The following is a 21,367-nucleotide window of genomic DNA, read 5'->3' as shown; positions in this document are numbered from 1 at the left end:
GACCAGCCAGCTGGGCCCTGTTCCAGAGAGCTGTGAATGGTCTGTGTTTTTACAGCAGGCGTGGAGCATTGTGCTGTTGCCTCCAGACAGTCCTTCTGATTACAAAACCATATGTATCCTATCTTGTGACCATGTGGTTCTCTAAGAAGCCCAGAGGTTCAGTTGTTAAAACCAGTTGGTGCTCACAACTGGAGAATATTGACAGTGAAACGTAGTTGTTGAAACATGGACCCGCAAGATGGGTAACCCATTAAGGTTTCTACTGTTTCAAAATAGCCATTAAAAAAGAGGGCCATGCAAACTATAGCAATGCGCCATCGTTCCAGTGATGAGAACATAAAAAACTATCTTTAACCTCTTCAATGCGGGCGTCGGCCACTGGCCGACGCCGACACTACCTCCCTGGTGCGGGTCATGACCAGTGGCCGACACCAGGGAGGGGGTTAATAAATCCTCGGGTGCAACGCATATATTTATTTTTTTTATCCCTGGGAGACACGGAAGCTCTTCCGTGTCTCCCCCCGCCCCCCACCCGCCCTTCGCGGCGCGCTGATGTTACAATGTTGATTTCCCCATCGGAGCAGGAAGCAGCCTTGCGGCCGCTTCCTGCTCCAATGGGGAAAACGGCCATAAACGTCCTTCCCCACGTTCGGGAAGGCCTCGTAAGAAAGGGGAGAGTCTCCCCTTTCTTACGAGGCCTTCCTGAAAGTGTTTCCTGGCCCCCGATCGCAGCACAGCTGGGGAGAGTCTCCCCTTTCTTATGAGGCCGTCCCAAACGTGTTTCCTTGCCCCCGATCGCAGCTGTGCTGCGGTCGGGGGCCAGGAAACACCACTAGACACGAGGGATTTCACTTGGGGGGGTCGGCCTCCTCGGAAAACGGGCCCCCCCCCCCGCCCCCCCGGGCATATATATATATTTTTTTTAAAAGGTAGGTGCCCCCGGGGGGGGGAGTGTTAGGGGTGTTAGGGGGGGGGGGCGTGCAATCGCGCCCCCCCCCCCCCCCCAGGAGTTAAATGTTTTTTTTTTTTTTAAATAAAATACATTTAAAAAAATGGACAGGGGGTCACCCGTGGGCAGTGCGACCCCCTGTGGGGGCAATATTTTTTTTAGTTGTTGTAGGGTTTCTCTGGGGGCCATTTTTCTATATATATAGATAAATCTATGTAGATATATCTATGTACATGGATATATCTATAGATAGATCTATTGATATTGATATATATATATATATATATATATATATATATAGATAGATAGATATATATATATATATATATATATATATATATATATATATATATAGATATATCTATGTATATATATATATATATATATATAGATATATATATATAGAGATAGATCTATATATATATATATATATCTATCACTTTTGTCAATATGTGTGTGGTTTCCCTGGGGGCTGCGATCGGCCCCCAGGAAAACCAGACCCACATATAAAAGTGATATATATATATATATATATTTATATATAGATTTGCCACCAGTTGTCTTGCAGTTGCAGCTTGCGTCTTCAAAGCAATGCACATACTTCAACTGACCCTTTTCAACTGTAGCTTTTAGGCAGCAATAAAAAAGTCAAGTAAGTATTGTGATTATGTTTCTGCTACAAAAGGGTCAGACTTGTCTAGTGGCAGTTTTAGTGCCAAAAAGAAGCGCAGAAGGTTTAAATGCCTACTGCAAAGAGCAAATCTGTATTTTATGTAAATAGCTGAGTACATTAGTAAAGTCAGCCATTACCTGTGCTATAATACAAATGAAATGTATGTGCGGGGTGGAGGGTGGCTATGGGGAGACAAAGGGCACTTTTGCTGGGTGGTAATGAGGGAATCCGAGGAGGAGAGAGTGGGAGCACCAATAATGATTGTTGGACTGGGCGCAGGAGGTGCTAAAGACTGTGACGAATGGTATGTGACAAGGTGTTTTTTGAGTGTATTGAAAGAACGTACTGATTGAGGGAAGAAGCGCAGGTAAGGTGGCTCTACTGTTGCACGTATCTCACACACACCATCGACTTTGTGACTGTCTACGTAGGCTAGTGTTTTAGAGCAACAGTTTAGCCAATAGCAGAGATGGCATCTTGATGGATGACTGCTGCCGTCACTCGGGTTATAGAGGACAGCTCTGACATAGGATCAGAGACTGAGACATCAGATATTGAGACAGCATCTGAGGGATAAGACAATGGCGCAGACTCTGGGAGTGATTTTTCAGTCGTCGGAGTCCCATTCGATAACTCCTCTTCCAGTACATTATGAGGGAGGTGATGACGACAGTCCTGCTGTCCCTTCGCAAGCAGTCTGTGCAACTGGGTAATAGTGGGTTAGCCCAACCCAGAGAGCAGGTGAATGCGGCGGCAAGCAGAGAGAGAGAGAGAGTGCTCTCTTGGGAGCTCCCCAATTTAGTTCAGCCCCAAATTCCAGCGCCCAAATCGTATTGTGGAGACATCAAAATGATCTATCGCAAAACAAACTGGTTTTGTAAGGCAGGCACCTGTGTTTTTGGTCCTGGGTTCGGCGGCCATATAGAGAAACACACTAAACCCAAACATTTCTGGAAACTAGACATTCGGGGGAGTCCACAGAGGTGTGACTTGTGTGGATTCCCCAAAGTTTTCTTACCCAGAATACCCTCCAAAGCTGAAATGTTGAATAAAAACTCTATTTTTCTCGCATTTCTGTCACACAAACTACAGGAATATGCTGGGATCCACAAAATTCCTACCACCTAGTGATTCCTCACCTGTCCTGATAAAAACACTACCCCACTTGAGTGCCTACACCTAGTGCCTGCGTCAGGAATGGATCACCCCAGGGTCAACAGTTGCCTCATGTAAGGACCAACATTGACCGTTGTGTGATCTATTCCTGTCGCGGGCACCTGGCCTACCCACACAAGTGAGGTACCATTTTTATCGGGAGACTTGGGGGAATGCTGGGTGGAAGGAAATTTGTGGCTCCTCTCAGATTCCAGAACTTTCTGTCACCGAAATGAGAGGAAAAAGTGTTTTTTTTGGCCAAATTTTAATGTTTTCAAAGGATTCTGGGTAACAGAACCTGGTCAGAGCCCCACAAGTCACCCCATCTTGGATTCCCCTGGGTTTCTAGTTTTCAAAAATGCGCTGGTTTGCTAGGTTTCCCCAGGTGCCGGCTGAGCTAGAGGCCAAAATCCACAGGTAGGCACTGTTTTCAATGAAAAAATGTGATGTGTCCACGTTGTGTTTTGGGGCATTTCCTGACGCGGGCGCTAGGCCTACCCACACAAGTAAGGTATAATTTTTATCGGGAAACTTGGGGGAACGCTGGGTGGAAGGAAATCTGTGGCTCCTCTCAGATTCCAGAACTTTCTGTCACCGAAATGTGAGGAAAACGTGTTTTTTTAGCCACATTTTGAGGTTTGCAAAGGATTCTGGGTAACAGAACCTGGTCAGAGCCCCACAAGTCACCCCATCTTGGATTCCCCTAAGTCTCTAGTTTTCAGAAATGCACAGGTTTGGTAGGTTTCCCTAGGTGCCGGCTGAGCTAGAGGCCAAAATCTACAGGTAGGCACTTTGCAAAAAACAGCTAGGTTTTCTGTCAAAAAATGGGATGTGTCCATGTTGTGTTTTGGGGCATTTCCTGTTGCGGGCGTTAGGCCTACCCACACAAGTGAGGTATCATTTTTATCGGGAGACTTGGGGGAACGTAGAATAGCAAAACAAGTGTTATTGCCCCTTATCTTTCTCTACATTTTTTCCTTCCAAACATAAGAGAGTGTGTAAAAAAGACGTCTATTTGAGAAATGCCCTGCAATTCACATGCTAGTATGGGCACCCCGGAATTCAGAGATGTGCAAATAACCACTGCTCCTCAAAACCTTATCTTGAGCCCATTTTGGAAATGCAAAGGTTTTCTTGATACCTATTTTTCACTCTTCATATTTCAGCAAATGAATTGCTATATACCCAGTATAGAATGAAAACCAACTGCAGGGTGCAGCTCATTTATTGGCTCTGGGTACCTAGGGTTCTTGATGAACCTACAAGCCCTTTATATCCCCGCAACCAGAAGTGTCCAGCAGACATAACGGTATATTGCTTTAAAAAATCTGACATCGCAGGAAAAAGTTACAGAGTAAAACATAAAGAAAAATGGCTGTTTTCAACTCAATTTCAATATTTTTTTATTTCAGCTGTTATTTTCTGTAGGAAAACCTTGTAGGATCTACACAAATGACCCCTTGCTGAATTCAGAATTTTGACTAGTTTTCAGAAATGTTTAGCTTTCCGGGATCCAGCATTGGTTTCACACCCATTTCTGTCACTAACTGGAAGGAGGCTGAAAGCACCAAAAATAGTAAAAATGGGGTATGTCCCAGTAAAATGCCAAATTTGTGTTGAAAAATGTGGTTTTCTGATTCAAGTCTGCCCGTTCCTGAAAGGTGGGAAGATGGTGATTTTAGCACCAGAAACCCTTTGTTGATGCCATTTTCAGGGAAAAAACCACAAGCCTTCTTCGGCAGCCCTTTTTTCAATGTTTTTTGGAAAAAACGAAATTTTCACTGTATTTTGGCTAATTTCTGGGTCTCCTCCAGGGGAAACCACAAACTCTGGGTACCATCAGAATCCCTAGGATGTTGGAAAAAAAGGACGCAAATTTGGCGTGGATAGCTTTTGTGGACAAAAAGTTATGAAGGCCTAAGCGCAAACTACCCCAAATAGCCAAAAAAGGGCTCAGCACTGGGGGGGGGAAACGGCCCAGCAGCTAAGGGGTTAAACACTGTAGAAAAGGATCCGACAAGTCTTGAAGTTGGGCACAGGACCATGAGTATACAGAATCAAGTGTGTTACCCCTATACAGAAGTTGTGGGTTATGTCTCTGTCACAAGGTTCTCAATAGCTAACATACTTTTGAATACTCATTTTACTTGTCTATAAATAAAAGTCCTGTTCTTCTTTGAGGGTATAATACTGGCTGAATATTGAGAGTAATGCGTGTTACTTATGGTCTCGTGCTGTATCCAAGTTTCTAATCCCTACTACAATCGAACGTAAGCCTTGACTGCTCAACTTCACTTAACCAGTAGCTTCCAGTTGGACTACATCAGTAGTGTATCCATAGTACACTGGTGATAAAAGCCAGCACACACAAAAATACTGTACACTGATTTACTTATTACTCCAAGAAGAAAGTTCATATGTTCCATTCCTGCCACCTCTTTACGCTCTCCTGAGTAACCCTACACTCCTTATTCCAGTGCCCGGTGTTTGGGTGAGATAGTCCAAGAATCAAAATGCACAATTTGGACCTTCAGCCTGTCCGTCCCTCCCCTACCTGCTCTGCACCAGCTCATACCAAAATGGAGAATAGTCCATGTAAATCATGAAGCACTGCATATGGAATTAGATATGGTGTGTAGCACAATCACTTATAGTAGTTTCAATAATACACCTTCCCTGAACATTCATAAACTTTTGATACTCCGTTAGTGCTGTTTGATTTAATCTTTCTACAGGTGTGTCTTTCAATATTTCAGAGTGTTTTTGATCTTCTTAAATTATAATGCAGCCAGTTTAGTTTGTGCTTGCACCTATAACTGGGAAAGAAAGCACATCTCAAAACCTAGTCTTCGCCTTCCTGGACTTGGCACAGTAGGTGATCTTGTTTATTTGAGTAGATCCTGTTTGTACACTTTCCTCGCTTAAAGTTACATTTGTTTCCTTGTAGACTCTGGGCCTTGGAGAGGACTGGAAAGGTGGAGACGTGGCCCGGACGGTGGGAGGCGGCCAGAAGGTGCGCTGGTTGAAACAGGAGCTGAAGAAGCATGAAGACCAGGAGGACCTCATCATTCTTTTTGTGGACAGGTGTGTCTTCGCACTTTAGCTGTTTCTTTCTCTCCGTTAAAATTACTTGAAGCATAACGATTGATTGATGTAACAGAGAAGGGAGTAAGTATTGTAGTTACATTGATATAGCACTTACTACCTCTGACAAGGCACTTAAATGCTTTATGGTGGGTAGCACCCTACTCCCTAGGCCAGACTTAACAGTTATCCCAGTGGTTGTTATTTTAAATTTGTTGGTTATTGGGTTAGTCCTATGCTTTCAGGAAACTGAAGCTTTTCCACCCATTTCTAGTGGTAGATTAATTCAGTAGGAGTTAGGTCTGACTATTAGAGTGAGTTCATGCAAGTGGAAAAAAATGGGACAGGTAAATAGGGGGAGAAGGTTAGATTTTGTGAGATTGCAACAAGAAGTTGCACAAAAGGAGAGATTGTGCTTTATGTGAGTGGGATGTTGAGATAGGTTGGAAGAGGTTAGGTGTTACAGTAGTGGTTACTTTGCTTTGTGAGGAGGGCTATGATTAGTTTATTGAAATATAGTAGAGACTAAGGTGGCAGACGTGATAGACTAGGGTGCACTCAGAGGCATTAATGCAGACGGAGGATGGAAGAGTACCATAAATGATTTCATTAGACAGGCCGTTGCTCATTCTATACCACCTTCACACAGTCTCCAACCCTCACACTCCACCATCCCCACTAGATTATTTCCCATCCAAAGTATCACTCCTTTTATGTTTCGTGCCCTTTGAGTGGGGAGTATAAGCACCACGAATAAGCAGACTGTGTAGGTGCCTGTAGTGAGTGTCTTGTATAGGTGTCTCCCAGTTAGTGGAGAGTAGGGGTGCCTCCCAACGATTGGAGCGAATAGGTGCCTGCAGTGAACGGAGAGTATAGCTAACTTCAATATGTGGAGGGTATGGGTGTCAGAAGTGAGTAGATTGTAAAGATGCCTCTTGAGTGGACTGTATAGGTGTCTGTAGTGAATAGAGAGTTTATGTGCTTCCCAACAAGTGCAGTATAGATGCCTTCAGCAAGTGGAATGTATAGGTGCCATCAATGAGCAGACAGTGTAGGTTTCTGTGGGAAACAGATAGTATGGGTGCTTCTGATAGAGACTTCTAGCTGCAGAGTCCTCACCATCTGAATATTCCCTAGGCTTCAAAAGGATCTGGAAACTTTTCAGTAGTACCTCAGAATGAGCATTTCGGAAGGTAAGTAACTTGTTCTTTCCAGCAAGTGGAAGCCATAGGTGCCTTCAACAAGTGTATAGGTAGATGCTTCCCGAATGGATATTATAGATGCCTCCAAATAATGGATACTGTAGATGCCTCCTATGAGTGGACTGTGTAGATTCTGCCAGAGACAGTACATTGGTAGTGCTTTCAGAGGTCCATCCCCTGGGCAGAGCCGGGAGCCCTCCATCCCCTGGGCAGAGCCGGGAGCCCTCCATCCCCTGGGCAGAGCCGGGAGCCCTCCCTCCCCTGGGCAGAGCCGGGAGCCCTCCATCCCCTGGGCAGAGCCGGGAGCCCTCCAGCCCCTGGGCAGTGCCTGGAGCCCTCAGCCCCTGGGCAGTGCCGGGAGCCCTCCAGCGCCTTGCCAGTACCGGGAGCCTTCCAGTGCCTGGGTAGTATCGGGAGCCCTCCAGCCCCTGGGCAGTGCAATGAGCCTTCAATGAAGGGATACTATAGATGCCTTCAGAGAGAGGCCCGTATCTGTGCCCACTGGTTTACCTCAAGGTAATGCAGAGGTACTGGTAATCAGCAGAGTGAAGGGAATGTTCCAAGTTTTTGGTTTTTACGAGCCTCTTTCATAGTCTTTGAGTCGCTATTGAGAGCCCTTCTGTCAGGGTTTGCTCCCTTAGGAATCCTTCACCATGTAGTCCACAAGTGTAACTAGGGTTCCACTGCGACATACTAGCAAGGATTACAAGCGATTACATGTCAACACTCAATCCGGAAATACACTTGCCACCACTAGATCCCATTCCCCTGTTACAAAAGTTCTCTTTAGGCAGTGCGACTTCCGTGTGCAGTATAACCTTGCAGCACATTTGGCTGTTCACTGGTTCCTGTTTTTTTTTTGTTTTCTTTGTTTAAAGGGCAGCACTTTGGTTGTCTCATACTTCTGTTCTTGGCTTCCAAGAGGAAAAATGCATGCTCCTTTGAAACACTGTTATTATGCAGAACCCTTGGCCAGCGACCATTACCTACTTTGGGTCTGGGTGGTCGGTTTTTGGATTCCAGCTAGTTTAGTGTTTTTCGTAATGAGAAACTCAGTTGGTGCTTTAGCCCACAGCGTTGACAAGCCTTGCACCTAGAGCAGTTGGAACAGGTGAGCAGGCATAGCAAGGCTGGGTTATTATGTCATTTTACAATCTAACAGTTCTGTGCCTTTGACTGGATATTTAAAGGGCTTGAAAGCATTGTCTTAGGATCACATTAACCAGAGGATCATTGTTATTGAAAACCTGCTATGGAAAGGCAAAAAAGAAATGCTTGGATTTGCCCAAGCACTTGCTCCCCCCACCCACTTCCAGAAAGTGCTGGCAGATTCTAAGTTGCTGTTTTTCATTATCCACATGTAAAAATGAATCCTATTCTTTTTTTTAAACTTTGGCTCTTTCTTGTGAAAGACAAAGGCAATGGGGAAATTCTTAATTTAATCCCAGCTACTGTTAATTACTCCGGACTGCACTCCAATCCTTTGGTTTTTGCTCAGTATGTCACTTTAAAAAGGTACCAACCATATCCATATGTTTCAGTTCAAACTTAATGGATTCTCAAGAAGAATGAAAGGAACTCCAGATATGTCATACTTGTTGAGCCTCCTCTGTGAGGTGCAACCGGAGTCCAAGGGTGCAGTAAGTTGCCAAGGGGCCTACGTCTGGGCATAACTGTTGCACTGAAAAAGCAGTTGGACAGAATGTTTTAATTCATCTCAGCCACTGGTAAGTACTCTGGGCTGCATTCCAGTCCACCCTTCTTTCATTCATTGTCAGGGGGGGCTCCTCCGTCAGGGCAGAGGAGCCGCGCACCCCCCCACCCGATACCCCCCACCCACCAGCCGGAGCTGCACTCTTCAGAAACAAAACGACAATTAACACTGTTTATTGGTGTTTTGTTTCAAAAGGGGTGGGGGCATGGGGGTGACGAGCATGGAGGGGAGTGCACAGAGCACTCCCCTCAGTGCGAATGTATGTTGGACCGGCCGTCTCGGGCCGCCCAAACATACATGCGCACAAGGGCTCTCTCCAACCTGGCACTGTGGTGACGAGTTGGTGAGACCCTGCACAGGCAGGGAGACTGGGAGCCTGTGCCTAGAGTTCGACGGCAGCGAAGAGGTAAGTAAGTAAATTTGTTTTTTTATATTTGATATATATATATATGTTCGATGGCATGTGTAGCTGCAGATACACATGCTGTGCACAGTCCGCCGTCTGGTGTTGGGCTCGGAGTGTTACAAGTTGTTTTTCTTCGAAGAAGTCTTTTCGAGTCACGAGACCGAGGGACTCCTCCCCTTTCGGTTCCATTGCGCATGGGCGTCGACTCCATCTTAGATTGTTTTTTTTCCGCCATCGGGTTCGGACGTGTTTCTTTTCGCTCCGTGTTTCGGGTCGGAAAGTTAGTTAGAATCTCGGAAAAAATCGTCGGTATTGTTTCGTTCGGTATCGGGTTAGTTAGAACAAATCGACACCGTATCTTGAAGAGCTCCGGTGGCCCTTCGGGGTAGTTTCGATCCCCCGTCGGGGCCTGGTCGGCCCGACCGCGTGCGACTTCAAGACTGATGGAACGGACCCCGTTCCGCTTCTGTCCTAAATGCCATCACAAATATCCGTATACGGATCAGCATCTGGTCTGTAACTTGTGCCTGTCCCCGGAGCACAAGGAGGATACGTGTGAAGCCTGTCGAGCGTTTCGGTCGAGTAAGACGCTCAGAGACCGAAGAGCCAGAAGATTGCAAATGGCGTCCACGCCGACAGGACAACATCGGTTCGAGGACGAAGAGGAAGCGTTCTCCATCCAAGAGTCGGATTCGGGGGAATTTGCCAAAGACATAACAACCGTGAGTAAGACGTCGAAAATTAGGACTCACGAAAAGTCCACAAAAGCCCAGGGGACGCCACTGCCAACAGGCCATGGCTTAACCCAAAAACTAGGTGACCGAGCCAAGGCACCGAAAAAGGGCATGCTGGTGTCGAAGTCATCCGACTCCGGTCGTGATACCGCCACACAGCAACCTCGGAGCCGAGTCACCGGGTCCGAGACAATTCGGCGCAGAGACAGCGGCACTGAAGATGTTCGGCACCGAGATACTACGCCGAAATCAAAGAAATCTTCTTCGGAGCCTAAAAAGCCTACCGAAAAGGTTTCGGTACCGAAAAAAGCATCGGAACCGAAAATTTGTTCCTATACAGAGGAACAAGGACTAAACACCCAATTGCATAGATTTGGTGAAGAGCTTCAAACTGTAGAAACTGACTACACTCAAAGGAGGCTTCACATCCAGGAAGACACAGGGAAGATAACCACTCTTCCCCCAATCAGGATGAAAAGGAAACTTGTTTTCCAACAAGGGGACAAGCAACCACAAGCAAAGGTGGTAAAGAAAGTAACACCACCACCTTCTCCACCACAATCAACACATGCATCACCGGCGCAAACTCCACCACTAACGCACTCACCAGCTCATACCACAATGAGCCAGGATGATCCCGATGCATGGGACCTCTGCGACGCCCCAGTGTCTGACAGTAGTCCAGACTCAGGGTTAGGATTGTGACCCCCTCCCCTTGGGAGGAGGCACAAAGAGGGTGTACCCACCCTCAGGGCTAGTAGCCATTGGCTACTAACCCCCCAGACCTAAACACGCCCTTAAATTTAGTATTTAAGGGCTACCCTGAACCCTAGAAAATTAGATTCCTGCAACTACAAGAAGAAGGACTGCCCAGCTGAAAACCCCTGCAGCGGAAGACCAGAAGACGACAACTGCCTTGGCTCCAGAAACTCACCGGCCTGTCTCCTGCCTTCCAAAGATCCTGCTCCAGCGACGCCTTCCGAAGGGACCAGCGACCTCGACATCCTCTGAGGACTGCCCCTGCTTCGAAAAGACAAGAAACTCCCGAGGACAGCGGACCTGCTCCAAGAAAGGCTGCAACTTTGTTTCCAGCAGCTTTAAAGAACCCTGCAAGCTCCCCGCAAGAAGCGTGAGACTTGCAACACTGCACCCGGCGACCCCGACTCGGCTGGTGGAGACCCGACACCTCAGGAGGGAGCCCAGGACTACTCTGATACTGTGAGTACCAAAACCTGTCCCCCCTGAGCCCCCACAGCGCCGCCTGCAGAGGGAATCCCGAGGCTTCCCCTGACCGCGACTCTTTGAATCCAAAGTCCCGACGCCTGGGAGAGACCCTGCACCCGCAGCCCCCAGGACCTGAAGGACCGGACTTTCACTGGAGAAGTGACCCCCAGGAGTCCCTCTCCCTTGCCCAAGTGGAGGTTTCCCCGAGGAACCCCCCCCTTGCCTGCCTGCAGCGCTGAAGAGATCCCGAGATCTCTCATAGACTAACATTGCGAACCCGACGCTTGTTTCGACACTGCACCCGGCCGCCCCCGCGCTGCTGAGGGTGAAATTTCTGTGTGGACTTGTGTCCCCCCCGGTGCCCTACAAAACCCCCCTGGTCTGCCCTCCGAAGACGCGGGTACTTACCTGCAAGCAGACCGGAACCGGGGCACCCCCTTCTCTCCATTCTAGCCTATGTGTTTTGGGCACCACTTTGAACTCTGCACCTGACCGGCCCTGAGCTGCTGGTGTGGTGACTTTGGGGTCGCTCTGAACCCCCAACGGTGGGCTACCTTGGACCAAGAACTAAGCCCTGTAAGTGTCTTACTTACCTGGTTAACCTAACAAATACTTACCTCCCCTAGGAACTGTGAAAATTGCACTGTGTCCACTTTTAAAACAGCTATTTGTGAATAACTTGAAAAGTATACATGCAATTTTGATGATTTGAAGTTCCTAAAGTACTTACCTGCAATACCTTCCGAATGAGATATTACATGTAGAATTTGAACCTGTGGTTCTTAAAATAAACTAAGAAAAGATATTTTTCTATATAAAAACCTATTGGCTGGATTTGTCTCTGAGTGTGTGTACCTCATTTATTGCCTAGGTGTATGTACAACAAATGCTTAACACTACTCCTTGGATAAGCCTACTGCTCGACCACACTACCACAAAATAGAGCATTAGTATTATCTATTTTTACCACTATTTTACCTCTAAGGGGAACCCTTGGACTCTGTGCATGCTATTCCTTACTTTGAAATAGCACATACAGAGCCAACTTCCTACATTGGTGGCAGCGGTGGGATACAAGACTTTGCATTTGCTGGACTACTCAGCCAATACCTGATCACACGACAAATTCCAAAATTGTCATTAGAAATTGATTTTTGCAATTTGAAAAGTTTTCTAAATTCTTAAAAGACCTGCTAGGGCCTTGTGTTAGATCCTGTTTAGCATTTCTTTTAGAGTTTAAAAGTTTGTAAAAGTTTGAATTAGATTCTAGAACCAGTTGTAGATTCTTAAAAAGTATTCCAACTTTTAGAAGCAAAATGTCTAGCACAGATGTGACTGTGGTGGAACTCGACACCACACCTTACCTCCATCTTAAGATGAGGGAGCTAAGGTCACTCTGTAAAATAAAGAAAATAACCATGGGCCCCAAACCTACCAAAATACAGCTCCAGGAGCTTTTGGCAGAGTTTGAAAAGGCCAACCCCTCTGAGGGTGGCAACTCAGAGGAAGAGGATAGTGACTTGGAGGAAAATTCCCCCCTACCAGTCCTATCTAGGGAGAACAGGGTCCCTCAAACCCTGACTCCTAAAATAATAGTCAGAGATGCTGGTTCCCTCACAGGAGAGACCAACACCTCTGAAATCACTGAGGATAGCCCCAGTGAAGAGGACATCCAGTTAGCCAGGATGGCCAAAAGATTGGCTTTGGAAAGACAGATCCTAGCCATAGAGAGGGAAAGACAAGAGATGGGCCTAGGACCCATCAATGGTGGCAGCAACATAAATAGGGTCAGAGATTCTCCTGACATGTTGAAAATCCCTAAAGGGATTGTAACTAAATATGAAGATGGTGATGACATCACCAAATGGTTCACAGCTTTTGAGAGGGCTTGTGTAACCAGAAAAGTGAACAGATCTCACTGGGGTGCTCTCCTTTGGGAAATGTTCACAGGAAAGTGTAGGGATAGACTCCTCACACTCTCTGGACAAGATGCAGAATCTTATGACCTCATGAAGGGTACCCTGATTGAGGGCTTTGGATTCTCCACTGAGGAGTATAGGATTAGATTCAGGGGGGCTCAAAAATCCTCGAGCCAGACCTGGGTTGACTTTGTTGACTACTCAGTGAAAACACTAGATGGTTGGATTCAAGGCAGTGGTGTAAGTAATTATGATGGGCTGTACAATTTATTTGTGAAAGAACACCTGTTAAGTAATTGTTTCAATGATAAACTGCATCAGCATCTGGTAGACCTAGGACCAATTTCTCCCCAAGAATTGGGAAAGAAGGCGGACCATTGGGTCAAGACAAGGGTGTCCAAGACTTCAACAGGGGGTGACCAAAAGAAAGGGGTCACAAAGACTCCCCAGGGGAAGGGTGATGAGACAACCAAAACTAAAAATAGTAAAGAGTCTTCTACAGGCCCCCAAAAACCTGCACAGGAGGGTGGGCCCAGAGCCTCTTCACAAAACAATGGGTACAAGGGTAAAAACTTTGATCCCAAAAAGGCCTGGTGTCATAGCTGTAAACAGCATGGACACCAAACTGGAGACAAGGCCTGTCCCAAGAAAGGTTCCACTCCAAACTCCCATCCAGGTAACACTGGTATGGCTAGTCTCCAAGTGGGATCAACAGTGTGCCCAGAGCAAATCAGGGTCCACACTGAAGCTACTCTAGTTTCTGAGGGTGGGGTGGATTTAGCCACACTAGCTGTCTGGCCGCCTAACATGCAAAAATACAGACAGCAACTCTTAATTAATGGGACTAGAATAGAGGGCCTGAGGGATACAGGTGCCAGTGTCACCATGGTGACAGAGAAACTGGTTTCCCCTGGCCAATACCTGACTGGAAAAACTTACACAGTCACCAACGCTGACAATCAGAGAAAAGTACATCCCATGGCAATGGTTACTTTAGAATGGGGAGGGGTCAATGGCCTGAAACAGGTGGTGGTCTCCTCAAATATCCCAGTGGACTGTCTGCTTGGAAATGACCTGGAGTCCTCAGCATGGGCTGAGGTAGAACTAAAAACCCATGCAGCAATGCTGGGTATCCCTGAACTGGTGTGTGTTAAAACAAGAGCACAGTGCAAGGCACAGGGTGAACAAGTAGAGCTGGAGTCTGGAAGAATGGCCCAGCCTACCAAGAGGAAAGGAAAGTCAGTTGGGAAACCAACTGCAACACAGCAAAAGAAAGGGAACCTCTCTTCTCAGGAAGAAGTTCTGCCCTCTGAGGGGACTGAGCCTTTGGAGCTTGAACCTTACCAGGTTGAGCTCTTAGGCCCAGGGGGACCCTCAAGGGAGGAGCTGTGTAAGGGACAAGAAACCTGTCCCTCTCTTGAAGGCCTTAGGCAGCAAGCTGCTGAAGAGTCCAAAGGCAAGAAAAATGGAACGCATAGGGTCTATTGGGAAGATGGACTCCTGTACACTGAGGCCAGAGACCCCAAACCTGGTGCCACTAGGAGAGTGGTAGTGCCTCAGCTGTTCAGAGAGTTCATCCTAACATTGGCCCATGACATTCCCCTTGCTGGACATTTGGGACAAACCAAGACGTGGGAGAGGTTAGTCAACCACTTCTACTGGCCCAATATGTCCAACATGGTTAAGGAGTTTTGCCTCTCCTGCCCCACCTGTCAAGCCAGTGGTAAGACAGGTGGGCACCCAAAGGCCCCCCTCATTCCCCTTCCAGTGGTGGGGGTTCCCTTTGAAAGAGTGGGTGTGGACATAGTTGGTCCACTAGAACCTCCCACAGCCTCAGGAAATATGTATATCCTGGTAGTAGTGGATCATGCTACCAGGTATCCTGAAGCTATTCCCCTTAGGTCGACTACTGCCCCTGCAGTAGCCAAGGCCCTCATTGGTATCTTTACCAGAGTGGGTTTCCCTAAGGAGGTGGTGTCTGACAGAGGTACCAACTTCATGTCAGCATACCTAAAGCACATGTGGAATGAGTGTGGAGTGACTTATAAATTCACTACACCATACCATCCACAAACTAATGGCTTGGTTGAGAGATTCAACAAGACATTAAAAGGCATGATCATGGGGCTCCCAGAAAAACTCAAAAGGAGATGGGATGTCCTCTTGCCATGTCTGCTTTTCGCTTACAGAGAGGTGCCACAGAAGGGAGTAGGATTCTCACCCTTTGAACTTCTGTTTGGTCATCCTGTAAGGGGACCACTTGCCCTTGTTAAAGAAGGCTGGGAGAGACCTCTCCATGAGCCTAAACAGGACATAGTGGACTATGTACTTGGCCTTTGCTCCAGAATGGCAGAGTACATGGAAAAGGCAACCAAAAACCTTGAGGCCAGCCAACAGCTCCAGAAGTTTTGGTATGACCAAAAGGCTGCACTGGTGGAGTTCCAACCAGGGCAGAAAGTCTGGGTTCTGGAGCCTGTGGCTCCCAGGGCACTCCAGGACAAATGGAGTGGCCCTTACCCAGTACTAGAAAGGAAGAGTCAGGTCACCTACCTGGTGGACCTGGGCACAAGCAGGAGCCCCAAGAGGGTGATCCATGTGAACCGCCTTAAGCTCTTCCATGACAGGGCTGATGTGAATCTGTTGATGGTAACAGATGAGGATCAGGAGGCAGAGAGTGAACCTCTCCCTGATCTTCTGTCATCAGACCCAAAAGATGGCACAGTAGATGGAGTGATCTACTCAGACACCCTCTCTGGCCAACAGCAAGCTGATTGTAGGAGAGTCCTACAACAGTTTCCTGAACTCTTCTCCTTGACCCCTGGTCAGACACACCTGTGTACCCATGATGTGGACACAGGAGACAGCATGCCTGTCAAGAACAAAATCTTTAGACAATCTGACCATGTCAAAGAAAGCATCAAGGTGGAAGTCCACAAGATGCTGGAATTGGGAGTAATTGAGCGCTCTGACAGCCCCTGGGCTAGCCCAGTGGTCTTAGTCCCCAAACCTCACACCAAAGATGGAAAGAAAGAGATGAGGTTTTGTGTGGACTACAGAGGGCTCAATTCTGTCACCAAGACAGATGCCCATCCAATTCCAAGAGCTGATGAGCTCATTGATAAATTAGGTGCTGCCAAATTTCTAAGTACCTTTGACTTGACAGCAGGGTACTGGCAAATAAAAATGGCACCTGGAGCAAAAGAAAAGACAGCATTCTCCACACCTGATGGGCATTATCAGTTTACTGTTATGCCCTTTGGTTTAAAGAATGCCCCTGCCACCTTCCAAAGGTTGGTGAATCAAGTCCTTGCTGGCTTGGAGTCCTTTAGCACAGCTTATCTTGATGATATTGCTGTCTTTAGCTCCACCTGGCAGGATCACCTGGTCCACCTGAGGAAGGTTTTGAAGGCTCTGCAATCTGCAGGCCTCTCTATCAAGGCATCCAAATGCCAGATAGGGCAGGGAACTGTGGTTTACTTGGGACACCTTGTAGGTGGAGGCCAAGTTCAGCCACTCCAACCCAAGATCCAGACTATTCTGGACTGGGTAGCTCCAAAAACCCAGACTCAAGTCAGGGCATTCCTTGGCTTGACTGGGTATTACAGGAGGTTTGTGAAGGGATATGGATCCATTGTGACAGCCCTCACTGAACTCACCTCCAAGAAAATGCCCAAGAAAGTGAACTGGACTGTGGAATGCCAACAGGCCTTTGACACCCTGAAACAGGCAATGTGCTCAGCACCAGTTTTAAAAGCTCCAGATTATTCTAAGCAGTTCATTGTGCAGACTGATGCCTCTGAACATGGGATAGGGGCAGTTTTGTCCCAAACAAATGATGATGGCCTTGACCAGCCTGTTGCTTTCATTAGCAGGAGGTTACTCCCCAGGGAGCAGCGTTGGAGTGCCATTGAGAGGGAGGCCTTTGCTGTGGTTTGGTCCCTGAAGAAGCTGAGACCATACCTCTTTGGGACTCACTTCCTAGTTCAAACTGACCACAGACCTCTCAAATGGCTGATGCAAATGAAAGGTGAAAATCCTAAACTGTTGAGGTGGTCCATCTCCCTACAGGGAATGGACTTTATAGTGGAACACAGACCTGGGACTGCCCATGCCAATGCAGATGGCCTTTCCAGGTTCTTCCACTTAGAAAATGAAGACTCTCTTGGGAAAGGTTAGTCTCATCCTCTTTCGTTTGGGGGGGGGTTGTGTAAGGAAATGCCTCCTTGGCATGGTTGCCCCCTGACTTTTTGCCTTTGCTGATGCTATGTTTACAATTGAAAGTGTGCTGAGGCCTGCTAACCAGGCCCCAGCACCAGTGTTCTTTCCCTAACCTGTACTTTTGTATCCACAATTGGCAGACCCTGGCATCCAGATAAGTCCCTTGTAACTGGTACTTCTAGTACCAAGGGCCCTGATGCCAAGGAAGGCCTCTAAGGGCTGCAGCATGTCTTATGCCACCCTGGAGACCTCTCACTCAGCACAGACACACTGCTTGCCAGCTTGTGTGTGCTAGTGAGGACAAAACGAGTAAGTCGACATGGCACTCCCCTCAGGGTGCCATGCCAGCCTCTCACTGCCTATGCAGTATAGGTAAGACACCCCTCTAGCAGGCCTTACAGCCCTAAGGCAGGGTGCACTATACCATAGGTGAGGGTACCAGTGCATGAGCATGGTACCCCTACAGTGTCTAAACAAAACCTTAGACATTGTAAGTGCAGGGTAGCCATAAGAGTATATGGTCTGGGAGTTTGTCAAACACGAACTCCACAGCACCATAATGGCTACACTGAAAACTGGGAAGTTTGGTATCAAACTTCTCAGCACAATAAATGCACACTGATGCCAGTGTACATTTTATTGAGAAATACACCACAGAGGGCACCTTAGAGGTGCCCCCTGAAACTTAACCGACTATCTGTGTAGGCTGACTAGTTTTAGCAGCCTGCCACAAACCGAGACATGTTGCTGGCCCCATGGGGAGAGTGCCTTTGTCACTCTGAGGCCAGTAACAAAGCCTGCACTGGGTGGAGATGCTAACACCTCTCCCAGGCAGGAATTGTCACACCTGGCGGTGAGCCTCAAAGGCTCACCTCCTTTGTGCCAACCCAGCAGGACACTCCAGCTAGTGGAGTTGCCCGCCCCCTCCGGCCAGGCCCCACTTTTGGCGGCAAGGCCGGAGAAAATAATGAGAAAAACAAGGAGGAGTCACTGGCCAGTCAGGACAGCCCCTAAGGTGTCCTGAGCTGAAGTGACTCTAACTTTTAGAAATCCTCCATCTTGCAGATGGAGGATTCCCCCAATAGGGTTAGGATTGTGACCCCCTCCCCTTGGGAGGAGGCACAAAGAGGGTGTACCCACCCTCAGGGCTAGTAGCCATTGGCTACTAACCCCCCAGACCTAAACACGCCCTTAAATTTAGTATTTAAGGGCTACCCTGAACCCTAGAAAATTAGATTCCTGCAACTACAAGAAGAAGGACTGCCCAGCTGAAAACCCCTGCAGCGGAAGACCAGAAGACGACAACTGCCTTGGCTCCAGAAACTCACCGGCCTGTCTCCTGCCTTCCAAAGATCCTGCTCCAGCGACGCCTTCCAAAGGGACCAGCGACCTCGACATCCTCTGAGGACTGCCCCTGCTTCGAAAAGACAAGAAACTCCCGAGGACAGCGGACCTGCTCCAAGAAAAGCTGCAACTTTGTTTCCAGCAACTTTAAAGAACCCTGCAAGCTCCCCGCAATAAGCGTGAGACTTGCAACACTGCACCCGGCGACCCCGACTCGGCTGGTGGCGATCCAACACCTCAGGAGGGACCCCAGGACTACTCTGATACTGTGAGTACCAAAACCTGTCCCCCCTGAACCCCCACAGCGCCGCCTGCAGAGGGAATCCCGAGGCTTCCCCTGACCGCGACTCTTTGAACCTAAAGTCCCGACGCCTGGGAGAGACCCTGCACCCGCAGCCCCCAGGACCTGAAGGACCGGACTTTCACTGGAGAAGTGACCCCCAGGAGTCCCTCTCCCTTGCCCAAGTGGAGGTTTCCCCGAGGAATCCCCCCCTTGCCTGCCTGCAGCGCTGAAGAGATCCCGAGATCTCTCATAGACTAACATTGCGAACCCGACGCCTGTTTCTACACTGCACCCGGCCGCCCCCGCGCCGCTGAGGGTGAAATTTCTGTGTGGGCTTGTGTCCCCCCGGTGCCCTACAAAACCCCTCTGGTCTGCCCTCCGAAGACGCGGGTACTTACCTGCCAGCAGACCGGAACCGGGGCACCCCCTTCTCTCCATTCTAGCCTATGTGTTTTGGGCACCACTTTGAACTCTGCACCTGACCGGCCCTGAGCTGCTGGTGTGGTGACTTTGGGGTTGCTCTGAACCCCCAACGGTGGGCTACCTTGGACCAAGAACTAAGCCCTGTAAGTGTCTTACTTACCTGGTTAACCTAACAAATACTTACCTCCCCTAGGAACTGTGAAAATTGCACTAAGTGTCCACTTTTAAAACAGCTATTTGTGAATAACTTGAAAAGTATACATGCAATTTTGATGATTTGAAGTTCCTAAAGTACTTACCTGCAATACCTTCCGAATGAGATATTACATGTAGAATTTGAACCTGTGGTTCTTAAAATAAACTAAGAAAAGATATTTTTCTATATAAAAACCTATTGGCTGGATTTGTCTCTGAGTGTGTGTACCTCATTTATTGCCTAGGTGTATGTACAACAAATGCTTAACACTACTCCTTGGATAAGCCTACTGCTCGACCACACTACCACAAAATAGAGCATTAGTATTATCTATTTTTACCACTATTTTACCTCTAAGGGGAACCCTTGGACTCTGTGCATGCTATTCCTTACTTTGAAATATCACATACAGAGCCAACTTCCTACAATCATATGCACAGGTGGTCGCAAGGGCAGCCGAATTCCACAATGTCTCACTACATTCGGAACCTATTGAGGATGACTTTCTCTTTAACACCCTGTCCTCCACCCATAGCCAGTATCAAAGCCTTCCCATGCTCCCAGGAATGCTAAGGCACTCAAAACAAATATTTCAGGAGCCAGTTAAAGGCAGAGCCATAACTCCAAGGGTGGAGAAAAAATATAAGGCACCTCCCACAGACCCAATATTTATTACAACACAACTAACACCGGACTCAGTAGTTGTGGGGGCAGCTCGTAAAAGAGCCAACTCTCAGACATCAGGCGACGCACCTCCTCCAGACAAGGAGAGCCGCAAATTTGATGCAGCGGGAAAAAGAGTTGCAGCACAAGCAGCAAATCAGTGGCGTATTGCCAACTCGCAAGCACTCTTGGCAAGATACGACAGGGCTCATTGGGATGAAATGCAACATCTCATCGAACACCTCCCCAAGGAGTTCGAAAAAAGAGCACAACAAGTGGTGGAAGAGGGACAAAGTATCTCGAACAATCAGATACGGTCTTCCATGGATGCAGCTGATACAGCTGCAAGGACAATAAACACTGCAGTCACAATACGAAGGCACGCTTGGCTGCGCACTTCTGGGTTCAAACCCGAAATCCAACAGGCTGTGCTCAATATGCCGTTTAATGAACAGCAATTGTTTGGGCCGGAGGTAGACACTGCCATTGAAAAACTAAAAAAGGACACCGATACAGCCAAAGCCATGGGCGCACTCTACCCCCCGCAGAGCAGAGGCACATTTCGGAAGACACCATTTGGGGAGGGTTTTGGGGTCAACCCACAGAAACCAACACTTCACAGACAAGACCACCTACCTACCAGGGTCAATATCAAAGAGGAGGTTTTCGGGGACAACATAGAGGAGGCCAATTCCCAAGAAGTCGGGGAAAATGTCAAGGTCCCAAAACCCCTCAAAATAAACAGTGACTCACAAGTCACACAACCCCACCACACAACACCAGTGGGGGGAAGACTAAGCCAATTCTACGAATCTTGGGAAGAAATAACAACAGACACTTGGGTCTTAGCAATTATCCAACATGGCTATTGCATAGAATTTCACAAATTCCCTCCAAACGTCCCACCGAAAACACACAATATGTCAAAACAGCATATAGATCTTCTAGGACTAGAAGTTCAAGCATTACTACAAAAGGACGCAATAGAATTAGTACCAAGCCTACAAAAAAACACAGGGGTTTACTCACTGTATTTTCTAATACCAAAGAAGGACAAAACTCTGAGACCAATACTAGATCTCAGAACACTCAATACCTACATCAAATCAGACCACTTTCACATGGTCACATTACAAGACGTTATCCCACTGCTCAAACAGCAAGACTACATGACAACATT

General features: G+C 47.6%; 1 protein-coding gene across 1 annotated transcript in view; it reads left to right on the top strand.

Annotated features, from left to right (window-relative positions):
- PLOD3 (procollagen-lysine,2-oxoglutarate 5-dioxygenase 3) overlaps positions 1-21,367 on the top strand; it is a 179,745-nt gene that overhangs the window by 43,434 nt on the left and 114,944 nt on the right. The window contains exon 3 of the mRNA XM_069218723.1: positions 5,725-5,861. Coding sequence (XP_069074824.1) covers positions 5,725-5,861 — 137 coding nt within the window. The remainder of the gene's footprint in view (positions 1-5,724; positions 5,862-21,367) is intronic.

The sequence above is a fragment of the Pleurodeles waltl genome, chromosome 12 (genome assembly GCF_031143425.1).
Source record: "Pleurodeles waltl isolate 20211129_DDA chromosome 12, aPleWal1.hap1.20221129, whole genome shotgun sequence".
Taxonomy (NCBI): domain Eukaryota; kingdom Metazoa; phylum Chordata; class Amphibia; order Caudata; family Salamandridae; genus Pleurodeles; species Pleurodeles waltl.
Note: the sequence above shows the minus strand (reverse complement) of the source record. Positions and strands in the feature narration are given on the sequence as shown.